Source organism: Scaptodrosophila lebanonensis, unplaced genomic scaffold (assembly GCF_003285725.1).
Source record: "Scaptodrosophila lebanonensis strain 11010-0011.00,11010-0021.00 unplaced genomic scaffold, SlebRS2 tig00000123-arrow-arrow-pilon, whole genome shotgun sequence".
Lineage (NCBI taxonomy): Eukaryota > Metazoa > Arthropoda > Insecta > Diptera > Drosophilidae > Scaptodrosophila > Scaptodrosophila lebanonensis.
In genome coordinates this window covers 2016494-2044152 of record NW_022060581.1, presented here as the reverse complement: position 1 = coordinate 2044152, position 27659 = coordinate 2016494, and the positions used below count along the sequence as shown (strand labels likewise).

At 43.1% G+C, this 27659-nt stretch overlaps 5 protein-coding genes across 6 annotated transcripts; 2 read left to right on the top strand and 3 right to left on the bottom strand.

Moving 5' to 3' along the window:
* The first annotated feature begins 312 nt into the window (after positions 1 to 312).
* On the top strand, positions 313 to 4340 carry LOC115628677 (chitooligosaccharidolytic beta-N-acetylglucosaminidase). Its single transcript, XM_030524851.1, has 3 exons — positions 313 to 784; positions 2287 to 3827; positions 3900 to 4340. The coding sequence occupies exons 1-3, from the start codon at positions 663 to 665 to the stop codon at positions 4079 to 4081; spliced, it is 1845 nt and encodes a 614-aa protein (XP_030380711.1). The 5' UTR covers positions 313 to 662; the 3' UTR covers positions 4082 to 4340.
* A 1343-nt stretch (positions 4341 to 5683) lies between these two features.
* Positions 5684 to 11587, bottom strand: LOC115628664 (type II inositol 1,4,5-trisphosphate 5-phosphatase). The gene is made up of 10 exons (XM_030524834.1): positions 10888 to 11587; positions 10485 to 10671; positions 10147 to 10429; positions 9902 to 10075; positions 8826 to 9161; positions 8409 to 8766; positions 7322 to 7852; positions 7067 to 7253; positions 6430 to 6654; positions 5684 to 6364 (listed from the first exon to the last, which is right to left on the bottom strand). The coding sequence occupies exons 1-10, from the start codon at positions 11035 to 11037 to the stop codon at positions 6186 to 6188; spliced, it is 2610 nt and encodes an 869-aa protein (XP_030380694.1). The 5' UTR covers positions 11038 to 11587; the 3' UTR covers positions 5684 to 6185.
* A 354-nt stretch (positions 11588 to 11941) lies between these two features.
* Positions 11942 to 14345, top strand: LOC115628707 (translation initiation factor eIF-2B subunit epsilon). The gene is made up of 6 exons (XM_030524901.1): positions 11942 to 12069; positions 12135 to 12259; positions 12338 to 13392; positions 13447 to 13659; positions 13721 to 14007; positions 14074 to 14345. The coding sequence occupies exons 1-6, from the start codon at positions 11977 to 11979 to the stop codon at positions 14290 to 14292; spliced, it is 1992 nt and encodes a 663-aa protein (XP_030380761.1). The 5' UTR covers positions 11942 to 11976; the 3' UTR covers positions 14293 to 14345.
* A 720-nt stretch (positions 14346 to 15065) lies between these two features.
* LOC115628747 lies at positions 15066 to 27616 on the bottom strand. 2 transcript variants are annotated; one of them, XM_030524954.1, is made up of 2 exons: positions 27520 to 27616; positions 15066 to 18278 (listed from the first exon to the last, which is right to left on the bottom strand). In XM_030524954.1, the coding sequence occupies exon 2, from the start codon at positions 18258 to 18260 to the stop codon at positions 15390 to 15392; it is 2871 nt and encodes a 956-aa protein (XP_030380814.1). In that variant the 5' UTR covers positions 18261 to 18278; positions 27520 to 27616; the 3' UTR covers positions 15066 to 15389. The 2 variants fall into 2 exon arrangements, with proteins under 2 accessions (XP_030380814.1, XP_030380813.1); XM_030524953.1 differs by lacking the exon at positions 27520 to 27616 and adding an exon at positions 19515 to 20074.
* Positions 20174 to 26935, bottom strand: LOC115628746 (WD repeat-containing protein 7). Its single transcript, XM_030524952.1, has 2 exons — positions 26298 to 26935; positions 20174 to 25461 (listed from the first exon to the last, which is right to left on the bottom strand). Exon 2 carries the CDS (start codon positions 25370 to 25372, stop codon positions 20837 to 20839), a length of 4536 nt encoding a protein of 1511 aa, XP_030380812.1. The 5' UTR covers positions 25373 to 25461; positions 26298 to 26935; the 3' UTR covers positions 20174 to 20836.
* Positions 27617 to 27659: the final 43 nt, after the last annotated feature.

The following is a 27659-nucleotide window of genomic DNA, read 5'->3' as shown; positions in this document are numbered from 1 at the left end:
TTGCAAATGTAACGCACAAGCTCAAGGAAATATTGGTGTTATCTTAACTGGAAGGTGGGGAAAATTCAAATTAACAAAAACTCCTACTTTCGCGCAATAAGGAGGATTTGCGCACCAAGTTGTATGATACTAGCTTTAATAGTTCTTAGTTCTTAACGACGATACATTGTCGGCAGCATAACCTTGATAATACGGACAATAAGTGTTCAGCTGTCAGCACACATATTACATGTGTTTCCATATTTTCGGATAAAAATTTTTTTTTTAAACACAAAATGTGATATCCAAGTAAACGTATTTTCCGAATTATCGTGATTGCACTGTACATACATTATGAGTTCTGCCTTTTCTTTGTTACATAAAATAAACGATTTCACACTACCATTTCGGTCTGCAGAGTATTATCTTGTCAGCTTGGCGCCCCGCGTTAAACTTTCCGCATAAACAGCGACAGCAGAAAGCAAACGTAGAAAAAACAACAAGTGGAGCAGTCGCAGTACCTTCCTCCATTCATATTCATAGAGTTGGCCCCGCATGTCAGGCCACTCTTTGAACTCACACACACACGCAAGCACGCACAACAAATACACACAAACGCATATATAAGCAGCCTGCGCAGGTGGCGCACTAAACATACGAACGACAGGAAGCTTTTAGAAGAGATGTCGCGATGCCGTTATGTGGAGCCGCTCTGGACGACAAAGAAGACAGCATCCCTGCTGCTTCTGCTGCTGCTTCTCTTGCTGAGCGAGACGGCGACGTCAGCGGATAGCGATGAGAACAGGTTTGTAACGGCGCTAGGTTTGTGAACAGACTAAAAATTTTAAGTAAAGTGAAGCGCTACGATCTCTTTAGGATTTAGGAGAAAAGCTGAAATGTGGGAGAGCTTTGGCAAAACAATTTAGGCTGATTAACTTGGAAACTCATTAATACGCTTTGAGATTCGAGAAACATTTTAATAACCACTTTAGCTCATGAAGTGTTGCGAAAATATAATTTACACTTTTCAAAAAACTTGGTAAATAAAACGGACTATACTATATGTATATAGTACACTCACGGATAGTGTTTATGCTGATGAGCAAATTTAAATGTTGTTAAATGAGCAAAATATTGCATTACGTTTTTAGATTGCAAACTTGAAATTAAACGGATTAGCTGGTTTGATGATAAGAAATTAATATTTAATATTAGTTGATATCTTTTAAGCGCACGTTTAAGCAAAAAATTGTTTTAAATTTTTATTTGTTTTTTTTTTATTGTTTGTTTTTATAAATACGAATGTGTCGTTGATTAGTCTTGTTCTTCAGATATATCATATTGCGCCAATAGAAATTTTTTTTTATTATTATTATTAACAGTTCGGCTGCAATGTAAAATGTAGAGGCGAACAAATATTTAGCTATAGCTACGAGGCCTTAAGCTAATGATAGAAAAATAAAGTTTGTTGTCTTTATACAAATAACAAATTCGAAAGAACTCTGTCCATATAATTAGAATATTCATCGATTAAACTGGTTAACTTAACTAATAATCTTAACAATTCTTGTGTTTGTCGAACTGTCAAGTTTGCAAAGAGAAAAAGATCTAATTGCCTTCTTCTTCACAAATATCCTACATTGTAGGATGAACAACAAGAAATTAATATCCCAAATCCCTTAGGGAACAAGAATCTGGTTCGATTAAACTTGATTAAGCTTTGGCCTTTTCTTTTTTTTTTAGATGGAAATTTTGTTGAACCTATACTTGTAGGCCAGCAATCGTGAATAACCTTGTTGGAGATAAAAATATTGCCTTAAAAGTTAAGAGTTGGTGATGAAAATTTTTTTTAATCTGTTAAGCCAACCAGATGTGAATCCCAATCATACAATTCAATCGAAAATCAGATTTATAAACTGCTGAAAACGATCGATTTGGGTCAAGATGGGGATGCGATCTTATTTAAAGCAACAGCTCGTGTTCAATCAATCAATCAAATTTTTATTTTGCACTTTGATTTTGTAGGACTTCTTTCTAAAAAAAATGTCTTCTAGTTATTTAATGAATCAATCAATTAAATTTGTATTTTGTAGGACTTCTATCTAAAAAAGAACTTCTTCCAGTAATTATTTTTAATCAATCAAGCAAATTCGTATTTGGGACTTGGATTTTGTAGGACTTGTATCTAAAAACAAAGTTCTTCTATTTATTTAATCAATCAAATTCGTATATGGGACTTGGGTTTTTGTAGTACTTCTATCTAAAAAAGAATTTCTAGTAATTATTCTTAATTGATTGCCTGTGTAGAATCACCAGATGGACATGCACTCCTACAGATTTATGCCTGGTAGACTCCAGCCCCAGTGCGTCGAGAATGCAGGACCAGCAACGCTTTGAGAGTCAGCGGGACTGTCGCCTATCCTGTGGCAAATACGGATCGATTTGGCCCATGCCCACAGGTGATTGCAGTCTCTCGCATGACCGCGTCCACTTCGATCCCTGGAAGGTGCGCTTCAATGTGGTGGCGCCTAGTGAGGCAACCACACAATTTCTGCGCGAGACCAATCGCCACTTTGTGAGCAATCTGCTCAAAGAGTGCACCCGAAACTGCACACTGGAGCCCAGCAAGGAGGTGCTGGTCAAGGCGACTGTGACCACAAATACTCTACAGCTAGACTGGCACACCGATGAGAGCTATATGCTTGTGGTGCGGACCACAGCCACCGCCACCTTCGTGGACATCAAGGCGGCAACGGTGTATGGGGCCCGTCATGCCTTCGAGACGCTGAGTAATCTGGTGGCGGGCAGCGAGTCGCATGGGCTGCTCCTGGTGAGTGGTGCGAGGGTGCACGATCGTCCCCAATATCCGCATCGGGGCATACTGTTGGATACTTCGAGAAATTATATGCCACTGCGATATATACGCAGCACCCTAGACGGCATGGCCGCCTCCAAGATGAACGTTCTCCACTGGCATGTGGTGGACACGCACAGCTTCCCTCTCGAGATCACACGGGTGCCGGAGATGCAACGCTTCGGTGCCTACGGGCCAACGCAGATCTACTCGCGGGCAGACACTGTAAATCTTATCAAATATGCACGACTGCGGGGCATTCGGATCCTCATAGAAATCGATGGACCCTCACATGCTGGCAATGGCTGGCAATGGGGGCCGGCGGCGGGACTCGGAAACATGTCCGTCTGCCTCAATAATAAGCCCTGGCGTAATTTCTGTGTGCAACCCCCGTGCGGTCAACTGAATCCGGTTAACGATCACATGTATGCCATTTATAAGGAGATCATGGAGGATTTGGCAGAGGTGGGGGCACCCGAAGAAACGTTGCACGTGGGCGGAGATGAGGTCTACTTGCCTTGCTGGAATAATACGGAGGAAATAACGCGTCGCATGCGTGAAACAGGCTATGATTTGAGTAAAAAAAGTTTCCTGAAGCTCTGGTCACAGTTCCATCAGCGAAATCTAGAGGCCTGGGATGACATCAATCAGCGTCTATATCCCAATATTGTGGAGCCAAAGCCAATGATCGTCTGGTCTAGTTTATTAACAGACCCCGACTACATTGAAGAATATCTGCCCAAGGAGCGCTTTATAATACAGACCTGGGTCGGTAAAGACGACAAACTTAATCGAGATCTCGCCAAGCTCAATTATCGCCTGATAATATCGACCAAGGATGCCTGGTATTTGGATCATGGTTTTTGGGGTAGCACTAAGTACTATAATTGGTTGAAGGCCTACAACAACCCCATGCCGCAGGGCACCCGTCCTGGTCAGGTGCTCGGAGGGGAGGCGTGCATGTGGAGCGAATACGTGGACCAGAATTCTGTGGGTGAGTCGATCCTTACTGAGCACATGTAGATACTTCCATCTAATCCATCCACTGATCCCATTTATGCTTCAGAGGCGCGTATTTGGCCACGTGCCGGTGCCGCCGCCGAACGCCTTTGGTCCAATCCCAAAACCTCGGCTCTACTTGCCCAGCAGCGTTTCTTCCGCTACCGCGATCGACTTATCGCACGTGGCATTCATCCGGACGCGGTGATTCCACGTTGGTGTGTCCTTAATGAGGGTCAGTGCCTGTAGCATGGCGCAATAGAGAATGGTATGGGCTCTACGGCCGCGACTTTCGGAGATCTACTAGCTGGAAGATCATAAATTATGTAAACGGTCACACTGAAGAGCAATTGAAAAATTCTGGCAACGCCAACTCCTGCTACAGGCAGGCGGACTGAAGAAACTCCGCAAGCCCACACCATGTATTGTTTTGCTATGTATTCAGGATTCCTTCAATCCATACTTGTATAATGTTTTTAAGTAAACTGTTTTATTATTTAAAAGTGTTCTTATAAAATGGATTCGCTGGAACGGAGGTGGCAATACGGTGAAGTGAGTATACATATTAATATGCATGTTCCGGACTGTACAGAGCCCACAGATCACGCTTGAACGACTCCGAATTTCAGGAATCAATAAATGGGCATGTCTAGAGCGAAACCGCTATAGACCAAGTGTTCAGGAATATATAGCATACTTAATGGGATCAGCGACGAACTCTTTTACGAAATAAAACCAGGAAACCGTTGATTAGCCGATAATTTCGATAAAACAGCTAATTTAGGAACGTTAATTCTCTAAATAGACATTTCTAGTATTGCCTTGACATTAGAAGAGTCGACATGCCAAGTTTAGTGCATGTGGGCTCAACCGTCTCCGAAATCCAGGCGATCACTGAGCCTAACGGACAACACTATATTGCTCCATCTTGCCATGCCGATTAAGAATATATACTTGTATACCTTATGAAGTCGGAGATGCTTCCTTCTCCCTGTTACGTACTTTGCGCAAACCTTATATACCATTTTTACCAGGTACAGGGTATAAATACAATATTGAAACGTGAAATCGCAAACATATAGGGAAATGAAATATCAACTCTAGTTTGAGTCGCATTTTCGAACAAAAAATCACCAAAACTTTGTTGAACAGTGAGTTTGTTTCGTCGGAATATGTATTATATTACAAAACCATTTACCCGCGAACTAGCTACAGGCTACTGAAATTAATAAGAAATTATTGAAAGAAGAAGGCAAGTTCAAACCTTTCATAAAGCAATTTTTTTACTCTAATTATTTGTTTTTTCGTGTGTGATGGGGAAAACATCAGAACGCAATATTCCGGTTAACTCATTGCAAGATATAACTAATTGTTCGTGGGATGTTATTGATGTTCATGGAGTGCTTTATCATTAGTTGTGATAAGATACTATCACTTGTCAATGTTTTTATAACCCAATAAGATATAACCAAATAGTCGTCGTTTCTTTTTTGGGTAAAACAGATAATTAGTTCTTAATTTTGGTAGGGAGGTCTAGAATTAATTCTGATTAAATAATATCAATTGCTAAGGTGAATCTGGAACCCATAAAGATACAAGCTATTGCGCGTAGTTGCAGCTACTTTTTGGCCTTGATATTCGTGGAGAGCTGTTTCATTAGCTCTGAATAGAAAATGTTCCAAATATTTGCCTTCTGCGTTGCTTTCTCGATTTATCGCTAAACAAATAACAATGTACATAAGCTTATGTGTATTTAATGTGATAAATATAAACAAGTTTTAAAAACTTTGTAACTAAAACATTAGTTACTCGAGAATTATAATTCGATTCTGTGAATGTTTTTGCGTCCAACATTTGCATTTTTAGTGTTTAAGCATAATTCTAGCGAATAGTTCTCAATTGGTTATCGATGTACATATATAAACGAAAAATGATGATCGTTTTCCTTATCAATTGTATATATTTTTTGTGTAGTTAAGTATGTTTAATCAGCAGCGTATATTATGCCAAAAGTATCCAATAAGAATCAATTTATAGATAATAGATTGATTGATTGGAGTGGAGTTAATTGATAAGTGTGTTTGAAACAAGCTTATGTTTAACTAAATGCTGACATCAGATAACAACATAATAATACAAAAAGTAACTTATTCGCTAGAAACAATTAACAAGAGGATTATTTAAATATATTCGTATATACTATGTATGTCTGCTCGAATGCCAAATGAGAACCCAACATTTGCGGCATTACAATTTTCAATTACATGTTTAATAAATACAATCGATTCACATACGAGTACATACATACATAAAAAAACGCGCTCCATTATACGAAAAAGTGGTGGAGAGACGCCTAAGAGGTGTTTAGAAATTGTGCCGATACCTGCACATTGCCGCCACCATTACCGATTAATGGCGGATTATCCATAATGTCGGGACCAATGAAGTGCATCATAACTTCGCTGCAGCGTGTGTTGAAGTCGCCTCTCGTGTATTCCTTGCTGCGCAGCAGAATCCGTCCAAAAACGCTGGCTGGAAATGAGAAATTGTGTTTAGAATCTCAGGCTTGCACCATCCAATTAATATAGAATACATACCGACTTGATGCAATTCGTAGTACTGGCACTCGATTCCCACTCTCAAGAACATGCACAAATGCATAAACACATTCCGCTTTGGCGCACTCAGTATGTCAATGTATTCCATGGCCTCGGCCTTGCTCTTGCTCTCCAGCAAATGTCCCACAAGTGGCTCCAGCAGAGGCTGCTCCGGCAACTTCAACAACAGCAGCAGAGCCACCGCAGCGCTCTGTGCGTCTCCAGCTACAGAGAGGGAATGAGAAATTAAACTAAACACTTCTCTTGTTTACCCCGTTAAAAGGATTTGTATGTATGTGACAAAGGTCCGTCTGTATGAACATCAAGAACTTTTAAATCATTATGGCTAGGGACACCAAACTTGGCATGCAGAATTGCCTGATTCATATGCGGACTAACTTTATCACAAACCATATAAAGCTGTCATGGGAACGATCGGCAGAAAAATTACTCCCAGCAACGAGAACATTTTTCGTCTCATAAATATTTTATAATGTCTATAGTAAGACATTCTTTTATTCGGACACCCCTTTTGCTAGAACATTTGTTCTTCGTTCTAAGTATTTAAGTTTCCCCTAAGCGGACCCTCCCCTTGGACAATAGAGTTTTTCCGGAATTACGGAATTCAATCACTTACGAAATGGATCTTCAGACCATGTGTCCAGCCAATCGCGCACCAAATTGAAGTTCCCGACGAGAGGCAATTGAGGCTTGTCGGTTTGGAATGTTCCTACCAGCTTGGGTCCCTGCTTGTGTAGATAATCGATGAGCAGGAAAAACTCACGTGGCATCGTTACACGATAGTCGGGTGTCACGTCATTCATCTGCACAGATTTGTAATTATTGCAATGCATGAGATAAACGAAAACTGGATCCAGTTTAGAGCACATACCAACTGCTTAATATCCTCCTGGGAATACTGGCACATGGGTCGGTCTGTGCGACACAGCGTCTCCATTGAGAGACCGAAACAGCTGGGCTGATAGCTGCCCGTGACCGAAATGAACTTATCTGCACCGTTCTCCACGTGCAGAATGAGAGTGTCGAAATCGAACTTTAGGTTTGTGGTGCGAATCTTTTTCAGCAGCCCTCTTATCGACCTTACATCTGGCAATAACTTAACCCGTATTGTTCGTTCCGTATCAATCGGAAGTGTGTCATTGTGCGGGTCCACTTTCAGCCATTTCTCGCAAATAGCGTTTAGGGGCGGGTCCTTAATTCTAAATTGAAAGTTCACGGGCAGCGGGCAATTGTTCGAGACGGTGAAGTCGCGAATGGCCAGCTCATTAAAGGTAACCACTCCGAAATCAATGACGGTTGTATCCACAGTGATCTGCGGCTGATTGTCGTTCTCGCGCTTATCTACCGCCTTGAGAACCTCCTCCTGAACACGTTTGTACTTCTTCTCATCGCGTGTCTTTATCTGTAAGATTGAAATAATTGAATGTGGTAAGTTAAATAATTTGAACAATAATTGGCAACTAAGTTTCTATATAGTGTAAGTTGAAGTTATTGAAAAATGAGTTCATAATTCCTATGTCTGTTAAAAGATATAGTATATGTTTTAACATTATATCAAGACACACATCAACCACATCTCAAGTTTGATCGATTTAGCATTTCAAAAATCTGCCAGCTAACGAATATAGTGAACCGATCTGGTTGACAATTAATTTTATTTTATAGCATTATTAATAAATAACACGTATTCAATTTTGTCGAGATAGCTTTAAAAAACAAAAAAGTTAGTGCAAAATTTGCCGATCATTCTTTTGACAGTTATGGTATATAGTGGGCTGACCGTTTTGCCAAGCTGATCGATCATGTTCATAATCTGGGCGTTGCAAATAGCAGACCAGACGCAATATGCTTGTTATTCACGAATATAATTGAAAACGTTATTTTTTTTAAATTGTTTTTCTTTTATATATCTGATTGCCCTTTAATTCTGATTTATCAGAATTTGCGTCAAACCTTACCTTAACATTAAATATTGCATAGACTGGCTTGTGATCGCTTTCGCGCATCTCCATGACACTATTATAGGCTAGCTGCTCAATGCGATCGCCCTTCCAGAGTATGCGATCACAATAAGCTGGCGCGCGCATTTTCTCTGTATCGTAATTGTCCGTGCCCGGATTATACTTATAGGTTGGGCAAAATTTTATATCACCCTCCATATAATCTACAAAACAATTGCGTTGGACTCGCTCCTGTAGCAGCTGATCGTGTATAAGCATTGCCTCAAATGGATTATTTTTGTCGCGCAGCCAACTGGCTGGAATATCCGGCGGTATTTGAAGTCGATAGTTGAGATCACCGATCCAGAATATATGACTAAATATAGACTCTTATCAGTATCATTAAATGTAACGTAATTCAATAATAATGCTTACTCGTGATCTCTAATGTGCCGCTGATCGTCATCAAACATTAAATCCTTTTCAATAATATTGTAGTCCTGATTACGTTCTGCTACGTTAGCCATATGCGCGGCCAAATGTGAGTTCACGAAACATATATTACCCTCGTTTAGTTGCAGACTTATCGCGACGGCACCCTTATTACCCATCATTTTCAAAATGCCTCGAGTGATTGAGTTTATGCGGCAACGTGAGATGTGTGCCTTCAATCCCTTCCGCACAATTATCGTCAACAGAAGGCCGACAAGCCGGACTGACCTCAGCTCCTCATACTGACTGTCTGGGTGGACGCTATCCAACATTTTTCTTCTGTAAATTAAGAAGGGTAAGAACGTTAACGCACGTTGTGCAACTTAAATAAAATTTTTTCTATAAATCGCTCCTATGCCAGATACTTCACAAAATATTTAAACATTATAAACAGCTTATCAATACCAACTTTTAAGAAAATATTTAAAAAAATATATGATATAGTTCTTCAATGTTGTTGAAACTTCAGAATACTTATAGTAAAGCATTATAAAAACTTCTAAATACAAAGCTTGGTTGCGATATCATAAAAATAAAAACTATAAGATGTAGTACTCCAATTTTGAATATCGAAACATTGTTAAAACTAACGAATATCTAGTCTCATTAATTCTTCCATTCTTCCACCGATTGTTCCGATGGCAGCTATATAAAATAATTGCGATATACATGGTTTGTAATAAATTAAATATACATATAGTTGAGAGAAGTCTGCATACCAAGTTTGATGTCGCCAGCTTTAATGATTCAAAAGATTTTGGTGTTCATACAGACGGACAAACGGTCGAACGGAGAAACGAACACGACTACATCTTATACTATTCAAGTGACAGTAGTAATAATCTGGCTGCGATGTAGAAGGTTTGAAGAAATTAAGTCTAAATCGTAATTATTATTGCTAATACAATTTCTTAATAATAATAGTTACATAAAGAGTTTAATTAAATGCTATCGCGCTAGTTTTTTGATTAGTTTAAAACAATAATACATATTAATGTATGTATCAATTATATACTCACATCCAGGCTGGATCGAGTCGGGTGTCCTTTAGTATAACTGCCTCAGTGGAGTTATTGAGCTCTTGCAAGGCAATGGCATAAATATCAGGTGGCTCCGTAGAGCAAGAGAGCCACAAATTCATGTTACTATTCATGAAGGACTTGTCGTTCACATTCCAAGTGGCGCAATAGATTCTGTGGACGCAAAAAAAGCACAATGATCGATGATATATATAGCACATGTCTAATCGACGGTTGATTCTTACTTATAATTATTGTATACTGTGTATTCGCTTTCGCGGTTCTTAAGTTCCTGCTTCACTTCGCCGACTTGTCTGTAGTCATTAAGCCAAACATAGCTGAGCTCGAAATCTGGCGACAAATGTCTGTCCGACATGGACATCTTAAAGGATACGATTTGAGCGTAGAAGTCGTCGAAGAATAGCGATTCCTTCTCTGATTTCATAATGTAATAATAAAATGTGGCGGGCTTTCCATCTCCTGTGAGCAATTCGAATTTCAACTGCGATTTAAATCCTTTGTTTCCATCTGCAATATACACTGTGTTAGAATCGTGTTGGCCTAGGTCTGCGGAAATACTTACCGACCAAAATTTGGAAACTTTCGTTTAAGGGAAACACATTCGTGCATGTCAGATCGGTTGGAAAACGAATCGGCGTACGCACAATAGAGAGCGATATGATCGCATAGGTGCCTCCCGATAATGAAGATACCACAGCAAGAATGCGGTTGGCATGCTCCTGATTTTTTAACTGATACGCTTCAAATATCTGTAAAGATATATAGACGTCAACACATCATGAATTTATCCACTATTTAAGCGGTTCGTAATTATGAGTGCACACAGAGATAATAACGGGGTAAACGTAGATATAACTTGTTTACCCCATGGCCATATAATTATCGTTTGTGTCAGCTATCATTCTTGGAGAGGCCATTAGTCACATATGGAGTATCAAATATCGGAATAATACGCCCTTACTCACCGAATGCACTTTCTCGTTATCCTTGAATTTCTTTTGAACTATTTGTAATAAAGAAGGCGGCGGCGGTGCATTGGTGGCTGATATGTCATCGCCGCTCCCAGTACTGGTGCTCCCATTGGGGCGACACGTCGGTTCGTGTTCGTCTTCCATCGCCGCCCAAGCTTACACGACAGACAACGTGGAATGCAGAAAAATACTGGGGTTGTTGTTTTGCTGTACTCAGACTGTTTATTTGTGTGTGTGAATGTGTGTGTGTGGCGATTGGGTTTTCTATTTTTAGTCGGCGTACTAAAACATTAGGCGGTGCACTAAAACCGCTGTAGCGTCTTGAACTTGGGTGCGACACAATAACACTGATTCAGTGTCTCTTTAGAAACACTTGCTGCTTGAGGTATTTATATTTTATTATTGGTTTACATTTGCAATTTAGGTGGGTGCTTTGGGAATGAATGTAGACAAACACACACACGCACGCAATCACTTATTCATAGTCACACACAACGGGCAAGAGGCGGGTCGGGTCGGATGACGACGATACACACAAATATGTTAGCCTAGGCATTGGGAATGCAATGCATCGGATTTGTTATTTTTTTTATTAGTATTGAGCGCTCTGATTGAGCACTCAAACCACTATGTTTATTTATTTGATGCTTTTAGCGGGTTATAAGTACACTTTATCTGTTTTATATTCGCAACAAGCCCAGTTATGTGGTCCCAGGTCCAATTATAATAACAGCTGGAGCGCCACTGGCGGCGTTGCCAGATGTTTGCGGCGACATTGCCATTTGCTGGAACTATGTGTGCACTAATACCATCTGCCATTTTACCATAATAATTTACCTCATTATTGAGTATGGTTTGTTAAAGCTACGATATACGCATTTTTTACTGTATTTTATGTGCTTTTATTCATATACATTGTTAATAACCGATAGTTAGTATCATACATATGACCATTAATCCGCCATTCTGTGAACTTACCAACACTGACCACTCTCAGCTGTTGATTTCAACTTCGTGCTCTTTTGGGGACGCATCAGTTCTGTCATCTGGCGCCCAAGATCATTATTATTCCTATTCCGCATAATGGCCCAATTCGAAAAGGAAATCGTGCAAGCAGTTCTGATTGCCGACAACAATGTGTGGAACTTCAAGCCGCTGTCCGATGATAACTCTACGGTTTGTAAATGCATATAATTGTGACCGCCACGCCGCGCATATTTCACGTTTAACATCATTTGTAGGCCCTGCTGCCGCTGGTGAATGTAAGCATGCTGGACTATGCGCTGATTGCTCTAAACCGCAGCGGTGTGGAAGAGGTGTTCGTCTATGCCAGTCTTTTCTTGCAAAATATACGGGACTACATCAAGTAAGTATATTCATATGTACATACATATATCTGATTATTAACTGATGCAATAATGCCGCCTGGAACTCTTCATGGCAGACAAGGAATTGAAACATACGCCTCCTGGTCCTTCAAAATGAAAGTGCAGGTGATTGGCGGCGAGGGCTGTCGTTGCTTTGGCGATGCTATGCGTGATTTGGATGCCAAGGCGCTCATACGTGGCAACTTTATACTGTTGGGCGCAGATACAGTAACCAATGCCGATCTGCGTCCAGTTTTGGAGCAACACAAGCGTACTGCCAAATTTGACAAGGGTGCGGCTGCCACGCTTGTCTTCAAACAGTGCAGTAATAATTTGCGGACCGGCAACGAGCTCCTAATCGCATTGGACAATCGAAACGATCGCTTGCATTATCATCAGCGTTTGCGCATGAACCAGAGAGAGACGCGTTTCCCCATTCCGCTGGACATTTTCTTGAACAACTCTAGCGTGGCGCTGCACCACAACCTGCTGGATCCACAAATTGCCATCGGTTCGCCCTCCATGCTGTCGCTCTTCAGCGATAACTTTGACTTTCAAACCCGCGATGACTTCATTCGCGGTCTTCTAATTAACGAGGAGCTGCTGGACAGCCGCATCTATGTCGCCCTATTACCGCCCACGCAGTACGCGCACAAGGTAAACAACTGGCTATCCTATCAGCTGGTTAGTCGGGACATCATCAATCGCTGGGCCTATCCGCTGGTGCCGGACATGGGCGTCTACAAGTTGCAGCAGGAATATGTTTTCCACAAGGACAACATCTACAAAAGCCATGATGCGCATGTTCCGAAGGTGGCGCTCCGTGAAAATGTTGTGGTGCAGACGGGCAGCCATGTGGGCACCGGCACCGTAATCAGCAACAGTGTATTGGGCGCTAACTGCCGCATCGGCAAGAACTGTGAACTCAGTAATGTGTTCCTCATGGCTGATGTGACGATACTCGACGGCTGCCAATTGGAATTCTGTGTTGTGGGCACCGGGGCGACTATTAACGAGAACTGTATAATCAAGTCTGGAGCTGTAATCGGCAACAAGTGTGTGCTGCCCGCTAAAACGCAGCTGGCGAAAAAACTAGTCTCTGCCGTGAAGCCCAGTCAGGAGTACGTATTGGGTGAGTGAGCTTGTATCAATAATCAATATGCTTTTATGAACGGCTGATTTGTAGAGACAATCGGTCCCCATGCCTATATCATTAGTGATTCTGCAACCGATGATCCTGGAGACTCGGACAATGAAGACCTACTGCCACAACAGACGCAATGCATACCAAAAATGGGGGATTTGCCATCACATTTGCAGCCTGAAGACAGCGACTACAGCTCTAGTAGCGAGGAGGACGGCTCCCGAGCACCAACACCACTACCTGATGACACAAACAGTAATAGCTGATGTCATTGCTGCCTTCTTTATTTGCTAATTGAATCATTTATGTGTGATAGTATTCCTGTCGGAGGTCGTCGATTCGCTGACGCGCGGCTTTCGCGAGAAATCCAACCCCGACTTTCTCATACTCGAGATAAATTCGTCGCGCTATGCCTACAACATGTCCCTCAAGGAGGTCAACTTTAATGTGGTCAAAGCAGTCTTCGGCATGCAAAGCATACGCGAGCCTGCTAATAACAATGTCCTCGGGGCCATCAATGCGGCGTTCAAACAACTCGGAACCGTTGTATCTAACTACATTAAAAGCCCAGACGCTATGCTAGATTGCCTGAAAGCTTTAGAGGTCTGTTCTTCATTATATACTTCATTAAAATGACGATTGTATTAACTCATATGTGTACGTTTGCAGGATGTGTGCGAAGAGAACGATTTGGTGCGCGAGAAAATCTCTCAGGTGGTGCATTATCTGTACGACAAAGACTTTGTAACGGAGAGCGCCATACTCGCCTGGTACAATCAGCTCGATGACGAGGAGCATGCAACGCTAAAGCAAAGTCTGACGAAGCTAGTCGACTGGCTGAATCAATCTAGTGAGGACGACGACGAAGAGGACGATGAAAGCGAGTAACAACCTAAACTACATTTTTTAAGCTGAAAATAGTTAAATTAAAATCAATGGAAAAAAAACGGCTATACAACTGTTGTTCTTTTCTGAAAGCGACTTGTATAGCTTTATATAAAAGCTACGTTCTAAAATGGTAAGTTAATAAGTTTTCTGTGAAATTTAAAATGATTGATTCATATTTTGTTCGCTAAAAAAACAAAGAGTATTTATATTATTCCCCGAAAAGTCGGGGATTTAGTTGATTTAGTTTCACTTTCGTTTTTGAAACATCCTTGAAACTTTTAATATGAATATTTAAAATATAAATCAACATATAGCAGTACTTTTAGAATTACTTTAGAGGTGGTTACGATCAAGTACTTCTAAAATAATCTTATCTAAACTGTATTATTGTTGAATCATGTTGAACATCAATCGGGCAGTGCTATAAATATGAGACCGGTAGTATTTTTAAAAGCCCTTTAGTACTTTAGAGGTGGTTACCCAAAACGGATTAGTCTGGACGAGTGTGCTGGCCAGGCATATGGACACCAGGTTGTTGAAAATAATCTTGGTTGATAATTATGTTAAGAACGACAACAATAGGTTTATTTACCGTTAAATATATTTGAAAGAATATTCAAATTTGTTGGAATAGAGTCTATGTGTGTATCAAGCAAATGATTACGCAGGGTGACGTTTTTATGAAATCTGAATGAAGAAGAGTATAGCGTTTAATTAACAATTAATTTCAACAAATGTAAACCAGTTGTTTGTTTCATTTTCTATGTGTCCGTTTAATGTTTAATTGGGGGTGCAAGATTTTTACAGATTTATTGTAGGTTTTCTCTATTCAAACAAAGGAAGAAAAAAAAAAGAAAACATCCTTGGGGTGAAATTTCCATCAGCTTAAATCGTGGGTCGTCTCAGTTAAAAACTGGGCGAATTTATCTAAAACAATAGTCTTCATTCATTCATACATACATATGTATAGTGTAATATTATAGATTAATAAAAAAAAAATAAAAAAGGCAAAAAAGAGTAGGACACTGCCCGCTCCTCTTATATCTAGCTTGAAGTAGAATCGACTAATGAGGGTTGCTCGGATGGCATCTGTTTCGTTAATGCTCGAACAGATATTTCTCATCTTCCACTTGCATGGGCTCTTGGTCTCCTCTTTTTAGTGTAACTGGATGTGGTGGGACATTTTTGTTGCTTTCTGTCTCGTCTATAGATTGAAACTCTTCTTCCTCGGATTCTCTGACGGACTCGATGGTGATCTGTGTGTCATCAGCAAAGGCTTCTGCATCGGCAACGGTAGGCGACTCCTTTTGTTCATCCTCCTTATCGGCATCGGTGTCTTCGTCGGCTTCAGCGTCGCCATCAATGTATGTGCTATTCCGTTTAGCCTCATCGATGTCGTCCGCTACCTTTTCATCCTCGGATTTAACTTTATCGGCACTATCAACATCCATGCGCTCAACTCCAAGATCCGAATCATCATTTCTTTTGCTTTTCTCGCAGACTCTATCATTATCGTCCGGTTCTATTTCCTTTTTCAGCTCGCTCAGTCCGAGATCTACCTCGTCTTGATCGGCTTTCGTTTTCTGAGGCTCGTCATCATTGTCGTCCTCATCGGTCTTTAGCTTGACTGGGTCCTTGGAAAAGCTGCGCTCCTCTAGATTGCGATTTATATCAAAGGCCATATATTGAAGACGTGTCTGAACACGCTTCTTGAATATTTCGACATTAGCTGGTGACGTCAGGTTCGTGCGCACCTCCTCGATACAGCCCTCGAGCACTTTGTTAACCTCCGCTCCATCGTAGTCGCCCCCCAATTGCTGTGTGACAACAAGCAGGGTGGCCAAATTCTTCAACAACTTCACCATTCGTCCATTCTTCACCAGACCCTTGTTCATCTCATCCACCGCATTGCTGGCCTTGGCGCGACATTCTTCGCGCAGGAGCGTCGGCGATATCATGGCTTGTACATTGGGGTTGCGTGTTAGACGCGTCGACTCTTCCTGCACCCGGTTCAGCTCGTTCATAATATCCCAGTTGATGCGCTCAATCGATATTATATTGGAGGCGTAGCGTCGCTGAAACTCATCACCAATGTGCCAGGGATCTTGACCAGCATCTTGGCCCATCATCTCGCCAAAGTCCAGCTCGGCCTTAGCATTCATTTCGTTTAGACGTTGAATTTGCGATGTCTTCAAGGCAATACAGCGCTCGAGATGAACGAGGTGCTCCAACAATTCCGTTGGATAGCCATGATTGCGTGAGAGCTGCGGCTTTAAGGGACTATTGGCACCAATGGTGTCTTGACCCAGCAACGGATCGTTGCGATTCAGTTTCATGTTCAGTGCATTACGTGCGGCCGCATTGTTAGTCGCCAACTGCTTTTGTGGCGTCATTAGGCTGGCGGCATTGTTGTGGCTGTTGCTGTTACCATTTTCGTGGCTGGCCGGCAATTGAACACGCTTCTGGGATGAGTAGCTGCTGGCCAGATTGGTGGTGAAGCCCAAATTTGTGGTGAAACCCACACTATTCGCCTGATAGATGCTCATTAGATTGGGCCGGAAGTCTTTGGTGAAGCTGTGCAGTGGCAGCATTTCGTGGAAGTTCTCCGACACGATCTCAAAGTCCGGTATGGAGTGAGTGCCCAAGCCCGGCCGCTCAAAGGTCACGCGGTACATGGCATTTAGTGAATCGTAGGCGGCAACGGTACCGGCAAAGATACCATCCTGTGGCGTACGCAGACGAGCCGTCACTTTGGTGCCCAATGGCAATGGCATTGGTATCTTGTCTGGCATATCTGCCAGAAGCATTGAGTCCTTCAGCTCGCCGGGCTTGCGCGAGTGCAGTGTACGTATCAATTGGCGCTTGCGATCGAGTTCGCGACGCTCCTCGTTAAAGAAATTGGTCGAACAGCGACGTGGCCGACCCATGCGGCGTCGTATATTGGCCCATTCGTGACGATTTAAATGGCGCATATCGAGGCGCGGCGCCAGATCGCTCACATAGTTCATAAAGTGGTCCTTGCAATCGAACAACGGCTTATCTATATACGAATAGAACCACTCGGCAATCGCCCATTTGTGCGCCTTCGGCAACTTTAGCAGATTCCGGAGACGCAGTCCAATGGACTGGCCCAATCGCTTATTGGCCGCCACCTGTTCGGCGGCCTTGTGTGTGGCTTCTTCAGCCGCGGCGGCTGCAGCTGCAGCAGCAGCAGCGCCTTTCCCAACAGAAGAACCTTTGTAGGCAGCGGCGGCTTTTGAGTTCCCGTGTGGCAGCTTGCCCGCACGTGCGGGTTGCGCTGCAGGAGCGGCGGCTGCCGTTGTTGGCTTGGCAGTTACCTTCAGAATGGGGTTCTTTCTGGGACGTCCGACACTATTGCCAGTGCTGGTTGGGGCACTGCCAGGACCGCCGGGACTGCCGTCGCTGGAACGCATGTAACGCGAGACGACGCCTTTGCGTTTTTTGAGCACCTTCGAGGGGGTTAGAGCCTTGGCGATGGCTCCGCGCACGGGCAACTTCTTGGGCGACAAACTCATGCGCAACGGCTTGTCATCGTTAATAATGTTCTCGTCGAAAAAGAAGGGATTCCGTTTGCGTATACGGGCGGGCATTCCGCGTGCGTTCAATGTTAGAATCGGTGCCTTGGATACCTTCGGTTTCGGGGGCGGTGCACTGCCCACGCGTTGCAGACCCAAGGTGGCCAAGCTGAAGGCCGGTGGCTCGGCATGCTCCTCAGACTCACTTGTGTCATTGCTATCGCGCTCGTCCTCCTCCTTGTCCTCAGTCTCCTCATCATTGTCCATATCTTGTTCGTCTTTGCTATCCTGATCCATTGCCTCCGCTTCAGCTTCGGCTTCCTCCGAATCTTCCTCGTTTGTGGCCGTGGAATCTTTGCGAGCAGCGGCTACCACGCTCGCCCCCACTGCCTTTTTGGCCTTCGTACCTTTGGGGCCGTCCGCTAGAGGCATTCTCAGGAGCTCTCGCTGCTAGAAAATAACAGAAGAGTGGTATTGTTATTCGTAGTGTATTATATTGTGTTCGACTATCAATTAAAGATGATATCCAGATGAACCCGCATCCTTTAAATTGAAATAAGCTTTATAAAGATTTAACATCACAAAAAATTAAATAGCAGTATGATTAGTATTTTTAATCCGCTTTCTTCCCTGCCATTTATGTGATATAGCGCTTTATGCTTTTTATAGATTAAATTGTGAAATTAATAATTTATAAAAACCACAAATGGTTACAACTTCAAAAGTTATTTCGCAATGAATAATTTATCCACCGATCCTTCCTATGGCAGCTGCATATATAAAATAATACTCAAAGTTTAAGCTATACATGATTTATGGTAGACTTAGTCTGCATTCAGATACGAAATGTCTACATGCATGTTCCATGTACCTGGCTGTTTTGGTTTAAAAGCTTTCGATGTTCACACAGACGAACATGTCTATATCGATGATAGAGATTTTACCTTTAACCAAGCTGCTGCAAAATCTCCTTCATACTTTGTACACCCTTTCAACCTTATTTCAACCTGATATTTACATTTAGCACTTAATGACCATCGATTCCACTATAAAGGTCAAAGATCAATTTAAAAAAGTGATTATTTTTATTATTTTTTTATATTTAAGTAAAGTTTATAGGGTTTGTTAAGTTTCAAATGAAACGTTTCTAATCAAAGATATATTTCTGAATTTAAAATTATTCCAGATGTCAGTTTGTAATTGTAAGACACTATTCTTCTGTTTTATGATTATGCTCAAAGTTTTCAGCTTGATTTTAAATTTTATATAGTTTTTAAGACAATCTTAAAACTCGAAAATAGATTGCAGTTTGCTGGTACTGTAGGAACTCTCTCTATCTCTGTATTGCTGAAGGTTTCCTGGTACTAATCCAATAGTCAGAATGCAATTTGTTTTTAGAATGTAGAACTGGTTTATCTGCACCATATAGTTTTTCAGCAATTTTTTGTTTGCCTTGGCTGCAGGTAGAAAGAAAATGAAGCTCCCGAAAAATGTGTATACATATAAGAAGCACTTAAGGGATGCATAAATTGCAAAATAAGAACGTGGCCAAGCAAAAAGATCAAGATTAATACAGAATGACATTTTCTTTTTAATCGTCTCCGTCCTGGATGTAATCGCATCGCTCGCCAATCCCACGACATGCTAAACCAACAATCACATCATCTGCAATACGAGCCTAATTACCTTCCACATCGTCTTCTCCACCACTCACAAAGTAAAGCGCATTTCTAGAAATCCTTGGTTGCGTATGCCATTAAAAATGTTAGATAGTTTTAGCTCATGTTTGGTTGACTTTATTTGTATCGCTTTTTTTTTTGTATCATTTGATGTTTTTTTTTCTTGTTTTTCGTGTATGTAATACTTTGATTGAAGGATATTTGAATAATATAAATTAAGCACAAATACAATTAATTCACTTGGCGTAGATAGATCGTCTGTATGCCTGTACGTCTAAATACGCTCTGTCATATACATAGTTTTTTTTTTTTTTAATTTCCAGTAACGCCATTAAGAGTTTCGATAAACAAATGTACGGATTGGATTGCATTCACAATAAACAGTAAACAATAAAGTATAGTAGTATTGGTGTTTTTGTGTGGGTGTGCTTATATAGTTGCAGAGAAAGAAACATTTATAAACATTTAGCACAAGTTATGTAACTTGTAGCCGTAACTTTGCTCGATATTTTTACTCTTCTTCTTCTTTTTTTTATCTCTTTTTATATATATATAACAATACATTTAGGCATAACAAATATCAATAATAATAATAATTATAATAATAATAAGTAGTAAATATTTTATAGATATAATAATAATTTTGCATTCATTCTTTTGCTTGAATGTGTGTTGTTGTTTATAATTATTTCTTATTTGTGAGAATTATATTTTCTCGTTATATAATTTTTCTTTCAATTTGTTGTAATTGTATTTGTAATGTTTGTTTGCCTTTTCTTTTAAATGTGTGTAACAATAGAACAGAAAACATTTAACTACTACACATACATATATAGTGCTGTGCTAGTTGCCGGCTTGGGGCACGAGGGCGTGGCATTTCAACTGCTCTCCATTCTACATAAACCTTTGCGTTGAAGTGTTAAAAAAAATCTTGAAACAATTTACATATACATACATATAAATATACATATATATATATATATATATATAGATACATAGATATAAAATACAATTTGGTTGAGGTCGCTGCATGAATGGTGGGCCCCCAATCATGCCCCAGCTCGCGCAAAGCACTTTTTTCTTTCACTACATCATCATCTTCATCAACTCTAACATCATCAACTCTAACATCATCATCTCTAACATCATCTTCTTCGATTTGCGGTATCTCGTTATTTAAAGCCTGCGTTCGATTGCCAAATTGGTTAAAAATAAAAAAAAAATATAGAACGATTGCAAATAATTGTTAAAAACAGACAGCCAGTCGTCGTCTCTCTCTTTGCGCTCTTTCTTTCTTTCTCCGGCTTAAGGTACTCTCGCTGCTCTCGCTTAGACATTGAAGCGAGTTTCGGAGCCGTCGGCCAGCATGAGCGTGACGGTACGATTGTTGATCCAGACAAGCTTGGCTAGTCGCATGGGATTTAGTCGCGACACATCCGGAATGGGTGCCGTGGAGTAGCCCTTGGTGCAGCGGGTCTGTGACTGTCCCAAGCCGAACATGCCGGTGCTGGTCTGCCAGAAGGAAAGACGATTCTCGGCACATGAATAGGAGACCAGATACTTGCCGTCCGGCGAGAAGGCCAGCGAGGTAATCGGATGCGTGTGCGCGGGTATCATCTGGCACTTGTTCTGTCGCAGTTCGTAAATAGCAAGGTGGCCGTTGTTGGCACCCACCGCAATGCGACGTGTCTGTGCACAGTGGGAAATCTGATTGAACTTGCAAATGGCGGGACAGACCTCGGCCAGGCCGCGACTCTTCAGCTCATTGCTGTCCACACAGTGCAGCGTTATGTCCATAACTTCCACAAGCAGACTGGCGATCTCCGACTGCATCTTGTCGATCAGCATTTCTACGCACTGCAGTATCTCCAGCTTAGCCTTGTACAGCACCGACTGGGTCAGAGGTGTATTAATGGACTGTGCGTTCTGCTGCATTGTATTGTAACGGGCCACCTCGCGCGCCATTGTTGTGATAAAAGCAGCCGGCCGGGCTGTGGCTATTAGACGCAAGGCATGGCGGGCTGTGCGGCAGGCATCCGCCTGAGGTGTCAACGGAAGCTTGTAGTTTAGATTCGGCACTGATTTGCCCTCGCAGGATATTTCGAGCAGACCCAGTAACACCTTCGACACATCCAGGTATGGTTCCCAGACGGTAAAGCCACGTCCCAGAAGATCAATAGCGGCACGGCGAAGTGGGGTGTATTGCGGCAACTTGGAACTGGCCGGTGCATAGAGCAGATGGGCGAGAGCCATCGATGTGAGACGAGCCAAATTGTTGGCAATACCAAAACCCTCGACCACCGAAGACTTGCGACGTTCAGATACCCCACCACTACCGCTGCTGCTGCTAATGCTGCCACGATGATTGGGTGATTCCTGGGAGATGTCTTGTCCGAACTCGGCGCCAATTACGCCCAACAGGATAACCGCCGTGGTCTGCTTACGCTTCAGCTCCGACAAACTGGACGGTTTGCGTATGATCTCCTCCTCTTCCTCCTCCTCCTCATAATTTTCGCTTTGATGGTCACCACCCGGGGGCATTGAAACTCCACCTACACCGCTGCCATTGTGTCCATTGACCCCAACGCCCGAGCTGCCAGAAACAGCTCCGCCGGCGGCCGCCTGATGAACGGCGCCTACAATTGGCTCCGTGTGCGTGTAGAGCGGCAAATACTGAGCCCAGCTCTCGACTAGCTGCTTACGTCCTTTCTTACCCATGCGGGTCAGCTCGCCCAAAAGGATTTGCTGCGCTGCCTCGCGTATTTCAATGCAATGATGCTGCCAGCGTTTAACCATCATTTCCACCTGGGGTCGCTTGAACTTCTTAGGCTCGAGGGCCTCGATCTTGTCCGGTAAAAGGAAGCAATGGTGGGTGGAGAGCAGGCTCCAGCCCTGCTTTATTTGTGAGGTGTGATGTGCCAGAAGATCCTCGCGTTCATCCTCATTGCTAAGCGTCGATTCGGTGCGTTGTGCCAAGCGCTGCAACTTCTTGTGTTTCTCGCTGTCTGGCAGAAAGGAGGCGGCACTCATCGAGAGTAAGGTATTGGACATGGCCACCAGGGCCAGTATGTGATTAGAGGTAAGTGTCGTGCTCAATTCCCAATGCAGACGAGACGTGAAAATAGCGGTTAGATGCTCCAGACGTTGCAGCTCCTCGGGCAGGGCGCGTTTCTTGGAACTACTGGGCAGTTGAATTCCAGCCGGTATCGCGTAGTTGTTCTGCCAAGTGGGCAGCAATAGGGACATGTAGCCGGCCTTGGAGAGTACGCCATACGAAATGGGTACTATGGGACGCAGCAGTCCTAACTGCGATTCGCACACCTTGTCCAGATGTGGATCTAGACCCCAGGAATGGAGTAGCGATAGTAATAGTTGTGCCACTTCCATCACGTGTGTAACCTCCATTTTGGATGCGATTTTACTTTTGAGATCCTGCGGCTGTTCGTGCGTCTCCACAGCCTTCTGCAGACTCTCTACCTTTGCCTGCACCTTCTTCTCCACAATTTCCGTCTTTTCTTTAAACTTTTGCACGAGGCCATGCTTGTCCTTATCCTTAAGCATTTTCTCCATGTCGCCCGCCTTATTCTTAACCTTGCCGAAGAAGTCGCTTATTTTCTTCGATGCATCTAAGTGTATGGACTTGCCATCCTTTGGATTTTGTATATGTACGCCTAGAGCTTCGAGCGTAGCGGGCGTCATCTGTGTATATTCCTCGCTGTGGAGCTCGAATATAAGGCCCTCAATGTCAAAGAAGAGTATGTGACTCTCGGCGTCTTTGGGATTGGTGCGCAGGCCCTGAATGACCAGCGGATTGCTGCGATGCTTCATTAGGAAATCAAAGTTGCCCTGATTGTGACCCTGCAGCTGTTGCAGCTGATGGATGCCACGCTGGGTAGCGTGACGAATGGCGTTTATGTTGCGCGACTTGAGGCCGCGGAAAAAGTGTACGGCGGGGTTGGCCATGCCCATTTCGCTGGCGCTATTCGCACCACTACCGGAGCCTCCGCCACCGCCCTCCTCGGCTGCTTGCTCATCGCAGGCAGAGAGCACCTCCTCGGCCAGCATGCCGTGCAGAACCCGATCGAGATGACCCGTCTCCATCTGCCACACATAGACAGATCCATCCGAGCAACCTACTATAAGAAAGTCGTCGAGTGGCCGCCACTTAATGGTCACCACTGGGAACAAATGGCGACTGGCTAGCGTTACGCACTTCCGTTCCTGCAGACTGACCAGCGTAACCGAATGATCTGATGCCACAGAGCAGATGCACTTCAGGATGCGTGGACTACACGTCTCTGGCGGCACCAACAACTGCGTTATCTCTCCAGCGTGCACACAAAAGCGATGCAGTAGACTGCCACTGTATAGATCCCACAAGCAAACGGCAAAATCGATGCCGCCCGAAAGCAGATGAGACTTTTCATAGCGCGCATGGATCATGGAGGGGCACAGCAAGCAATTGACACGACCGCGATGTCCGTACAATATCTGATGTGAGGGCCAGTCGCTAAAGTTCTGCTTTATGCCCACAAGTAACTGCATCATAACTGTCTGAGTGGCCGGCACGATAACAATGCTACCATCCTCACGCCCAATCACAAGCCGACTCTGCTGTGGCAAATAAATGCTGGAGGTCAGCTTCACCGGCGAGTCGGTGATGCGCGACAGCTGATCTAATATGCCGACCGGTGGAGGATCCATGACAGACCAGGCCTCCACCAACGATGTACAGACCTGGGGTTTAAGCACTCGAGGCGGCATCTGCTTGGCCTGCAATATACTGATATTGTCGAGCGGCACCTCCGGTACATGCCACACCGAAATGAAGCCTTCCGAGTCGCCGCGTAGCAGATAATTCTGTGTGGTGCCGCTGGTACCACCTGGGAGGAGTTTCATGGCTGGTGGGCAGGAGAGAACCTTGTCGCCAGCATGCTGCAGCACATAATACAGATAGGGTGCATCGCGGACGACGCTCTTTGAATGGAACTCCTTGTTGTCCGGTATGCAATTCGCGGGCAGCTTATATAGATAGCCCTTGCCTTCGTCAGTCCAGAGCATGACGCGATCTGAGGTTATGAAGTCACCGCCTTGCCAGCGTTCCCTTGCGGGCGCAATTACGGAGCAGAGTACCGTAAAATCGCCAGCATCATAGATTTGCCAATACTTGGTGCAGACGAGAAGTACCGTGCGCTGATTTTGGGCACAGCAGTTCATAGTGATGGCATTTAGACAGCGTATCTCCTTGGACTCGTTCTCGTAGATGGGCTCGGCATGCTTGTTTTCGTTGCCGGTCAACGTCCAAACCTTAACCGTGCCCGTGGTGGTGATAGCCAGCACCACATCATCCTTGCGTCGCATTGGACGCAGCACGTGTATCGCCGAAATCCAGTCCGGTTTAACCTTGGAGCTGAGCACATAGATAACCTCCAGACTGAAGGGATCCATGACCATAATTTCGGCATAGTAACCAATGCAGAACAGACGCACATCCTCGCTGTTCGCTGTGTGATAGCTTTGGATTTGTGTGTGCACCTGTGGCAGCTTAACAGCCTCCGTACACTTGCCATCGATGAGATCCCACGTACACATCTCACCATTTTCCGAGGAGCTAACCAGAAAATTGTTCTCGGGCATTAGCGAGGCCCGAACCAGGCACAGCACCGGTGCCGAATGTCCAACGAGGAGGCATCGCGGTGACATACGCAGCGTTGTGGGCTCCACTTGCCAGAGGCAGATCTGGCCATCGTAGCAGCCAGTGACTAGTGTGCATTGATCGTCCGATAGGAAAACGCTTGAGATGCAGTGCGTCGGCGCTGTGGGTCCCCAAAGCACAACGGGCACCACCAGATTGGTACTTACCATCCTGGTTCCTTAAACTAACAGCCAACAACAATATTAAACACCTATAGTTGCAATGATGTGTAGAGCCAGTTGGCCTCAGACGCGTTCTTCTGCAAGCAGTATGGGGGCAATCATAAGTACAAATATACATAAATGGTTATATATGGATGCGTGGAGCGGCTAACATGTGTGCTGGCTGTCTGACTCTGGCTGGCTAGTCAATGCGGCATATTCAATATAAAAGATGACAATGCGAAAATATCGTGTTATACAATTAAATGGAAAGAACCTTGAGGGCAACACACATTTCTATTTGAGTAGTTTTTGTGTTAGGTTCGGTTCGGCTCTATCTTATTGGAAATTGCATCATTTAATATTTTCCTATTGGGTTCTCTGAACAAACCAAAACAGATGGATTGTTGTTAGGGGGCGTGAGAGGGAGGGAAAACTTTTTAGCATAGAATTTGAGAGCTGATAAAATTGTGACTAACACACACATTGTCATAAATGGAAGCTTTTGATTAGAAAGCTTAGTTTGGAAAAATCGCACTGTATTGGATAAATTGTGGTCGAACCGGGGCCAAAGAGTGCCCGAACGTCAGCAGCTGTGCTGCGCGTGTGTTCGTCCGTCCGTCCGTCCGTTCACACACATTGGTGACAATTAGCAAGCAAGGGGCAGCGGTTCGCAGCTGCCATATGTACAATATGTACAAATATTGAAGGTGACCACAGCCACAGCAATCATCTTCAAATATGTTATAAAATTAATTGGCTAACTTGCGCGTTGTTGGCATTTGTGTTTGCAAGCAATAGACTGACTACTGACTGGCAATTAGTGTGCTACACACACAAGCACACAAATACACACACACATACACACATTGACACGGCACACATGTACGCGCTCCAGCAATAATAATTGCAGATAACTTTATATTTGGCTAACATTTTTTTTTTCGTGTATGTTCCGTATTGATGGCGCGGCGCGTGATTCTCCTGTCGCAGTTGTCGCAATTGTCGCAGTTTTCGCAGTGGCTGCCTTATTCGTTTCTTTTTATTACTATTCCTAATTTATTGTCGCAGTTATTGTTTATTTCTTTATTTGTTAATCCTTGGTCTTGTTGTTGTTTTTGTTGGTGTTATTGTTAGTTGCATTAGCCTGGGATGCGTTTTATTTGCAAGCTGCTGTTACTGTTTCTGTTGCTGCTACTCCCCGCACAGAGGCGAGCGACGCAGTGACGTTGTTACGCAGCACAGAATGGAACTTCAATGTCGTTGTTGTCGTCTCGCAATTCTAATTTGTCTACAATCCGCTCTCCTGTACACCGTCGCTATCCCACACACTCAATCCAATGCTTCAGTTCGTCCAATTACAACACACACGTTGCTGCTGCTGTTGTTGTTTTTGTTGTTGCTGTTGACGATTTTTGCAAATTAAGCTATGCGTTGCCATTCCCATTTCATCTTGCTTAACCGTTTCTTTAAAATCGAATTTTAATTGTACTATTTACCGTTTGACACACACACGCACTTAAACAATTGATTTCTACCACAATTTTTTATTTTTTTTCGTACTCTTATGAGCAACGAATAAAGATATCGACCGTGAGTACAATTATCGATTAATACCAGTAATGCCATATCACTGGCATAGAAAACTGAATTGATGCTCAAAATAGCCAGTAACATGGGGTGGCAACATTGCTGATAAAATTTAATATTTTTCTTAAAATTACACATTTTTCAATTTATTTGCAGCAACACAAAGCAAAATATATGCTCTGCATGCCCTTGAAAGCAATATAATACCCGTTTATGTTGCCTTAAAATCTGAAATTGAATATCGCAATGCCCACGCCTACAGTATGCTCAATGTTGTTACTTTTTGCTCCAACGGACAAAGCGGCGCACACAACAGAGCAATAGTAAAGAAGTTGTAAATGTATGTTTCTGATGGCTTAAAACAATATATTTTGAACAATCATTAGTACCTTGAGGCAGTTGTGCTAGATAAATATTAATTCATAAGGGCCACACTCCAGGCAACGGGCAATGAACAATGAGGCAACTCGCGACTGTGCAACTCAGCCACAATTGCGGTTTGCAAGCTTAATTTAGTAATAAAACTACTACTGTTTGGTTATAAATGTAGCATAACGATTACTTACCACTTAAATGTGAATTTTACGAATAGTTCCGGGATTTGAATAGCCTTTTTTTCAAATTTACGACACAATCTTAAGGAAACACACACTTTTGAATGGCCAGAAATGGCAAACACAGTACAGGGCTGCCAACTCTTTGCAAA

What these genes read in the sequence shown, in the direction of transcription:
- LOC115628677 (XM_030524851.1), top strand. Translation starts at nt 663, where the DNA reads ATGTCGCGATGCCGTTATGTGGAGCCGCTCTGGACGACAAAGAAGACA. An exon ending in GCGGATAGCGATGAGAACAG is followed by an intron (nt 785 to 2,286) that starts GTTTGTAACGGC and finishes TTGCCTGTGTAG; the next exon opens with AATCACCAGATGGACATGCA. An exon ending in CGTGGACCAGAATTCTGTGG is followed by an intron (nt 3,828 to 3,899) that starts GTGAGTCGATCC and finishes TTTATGCTTCAG; the next exon opens with AGGCGCGTATTTGGCCACGT.
- LOC115628664 (XM_030524834.1), bottom strand. Translation starts at nt 11,037, where the DNA reads ATGGAAGACGAACACGAACCGACGTGTCGCCCCAATGGGAGCACCAGT. An exon ending in ACAGTATACAATAATTATAA is followed by an intron (nt 10,076 to 10,146) that starts GTAAGAATCAAC and finishes TTGCGTCCACAG; the next exon opens with AATCTATTGCGCCACTTGGA. An exon ending in AGGAGGATATTAAGCAGTTG is followed by an intron (nt 7,254 to 7,321) that starts GTATGTGCTCTA and finishes AAATCTGTGCAG; the next exon opens with ATGAATGACGTGACACCCGA.
- LOC115628707 (XM_030524901.1), top strand. Translation starts at nt 11,977, where the DNA reads ATGGCCCAATTCGAAAAGGAAATCGTGCAAGCAGTTCTGATTGCCGAC. An exon ending in AATATACGGGACTACATCAA is followed by an intron (nt 12,260 to 12,337) that starts GTAAGTATATTC and finishes TCTTCATGGCAG; the next exon opens with ACAAGGAATTGAAACATACG. An exon ending in ACTACCTGATGACACAAACA is followed by an intron (nt 13,660 to 13,720) that starts GTAATAGCTGAT and finishes TATGTGTGATAG; the next exon opens with TATTCCTGTCGGAGGTCGTC.
- LOC115628746 (XM_030524952.1), bottom strand. Translation starts at nt 25,372, where the DNA reads ATGGTAAGTACCAATCTGGTGGTGCCCGTTGTGCTTTGGGGACCCACA.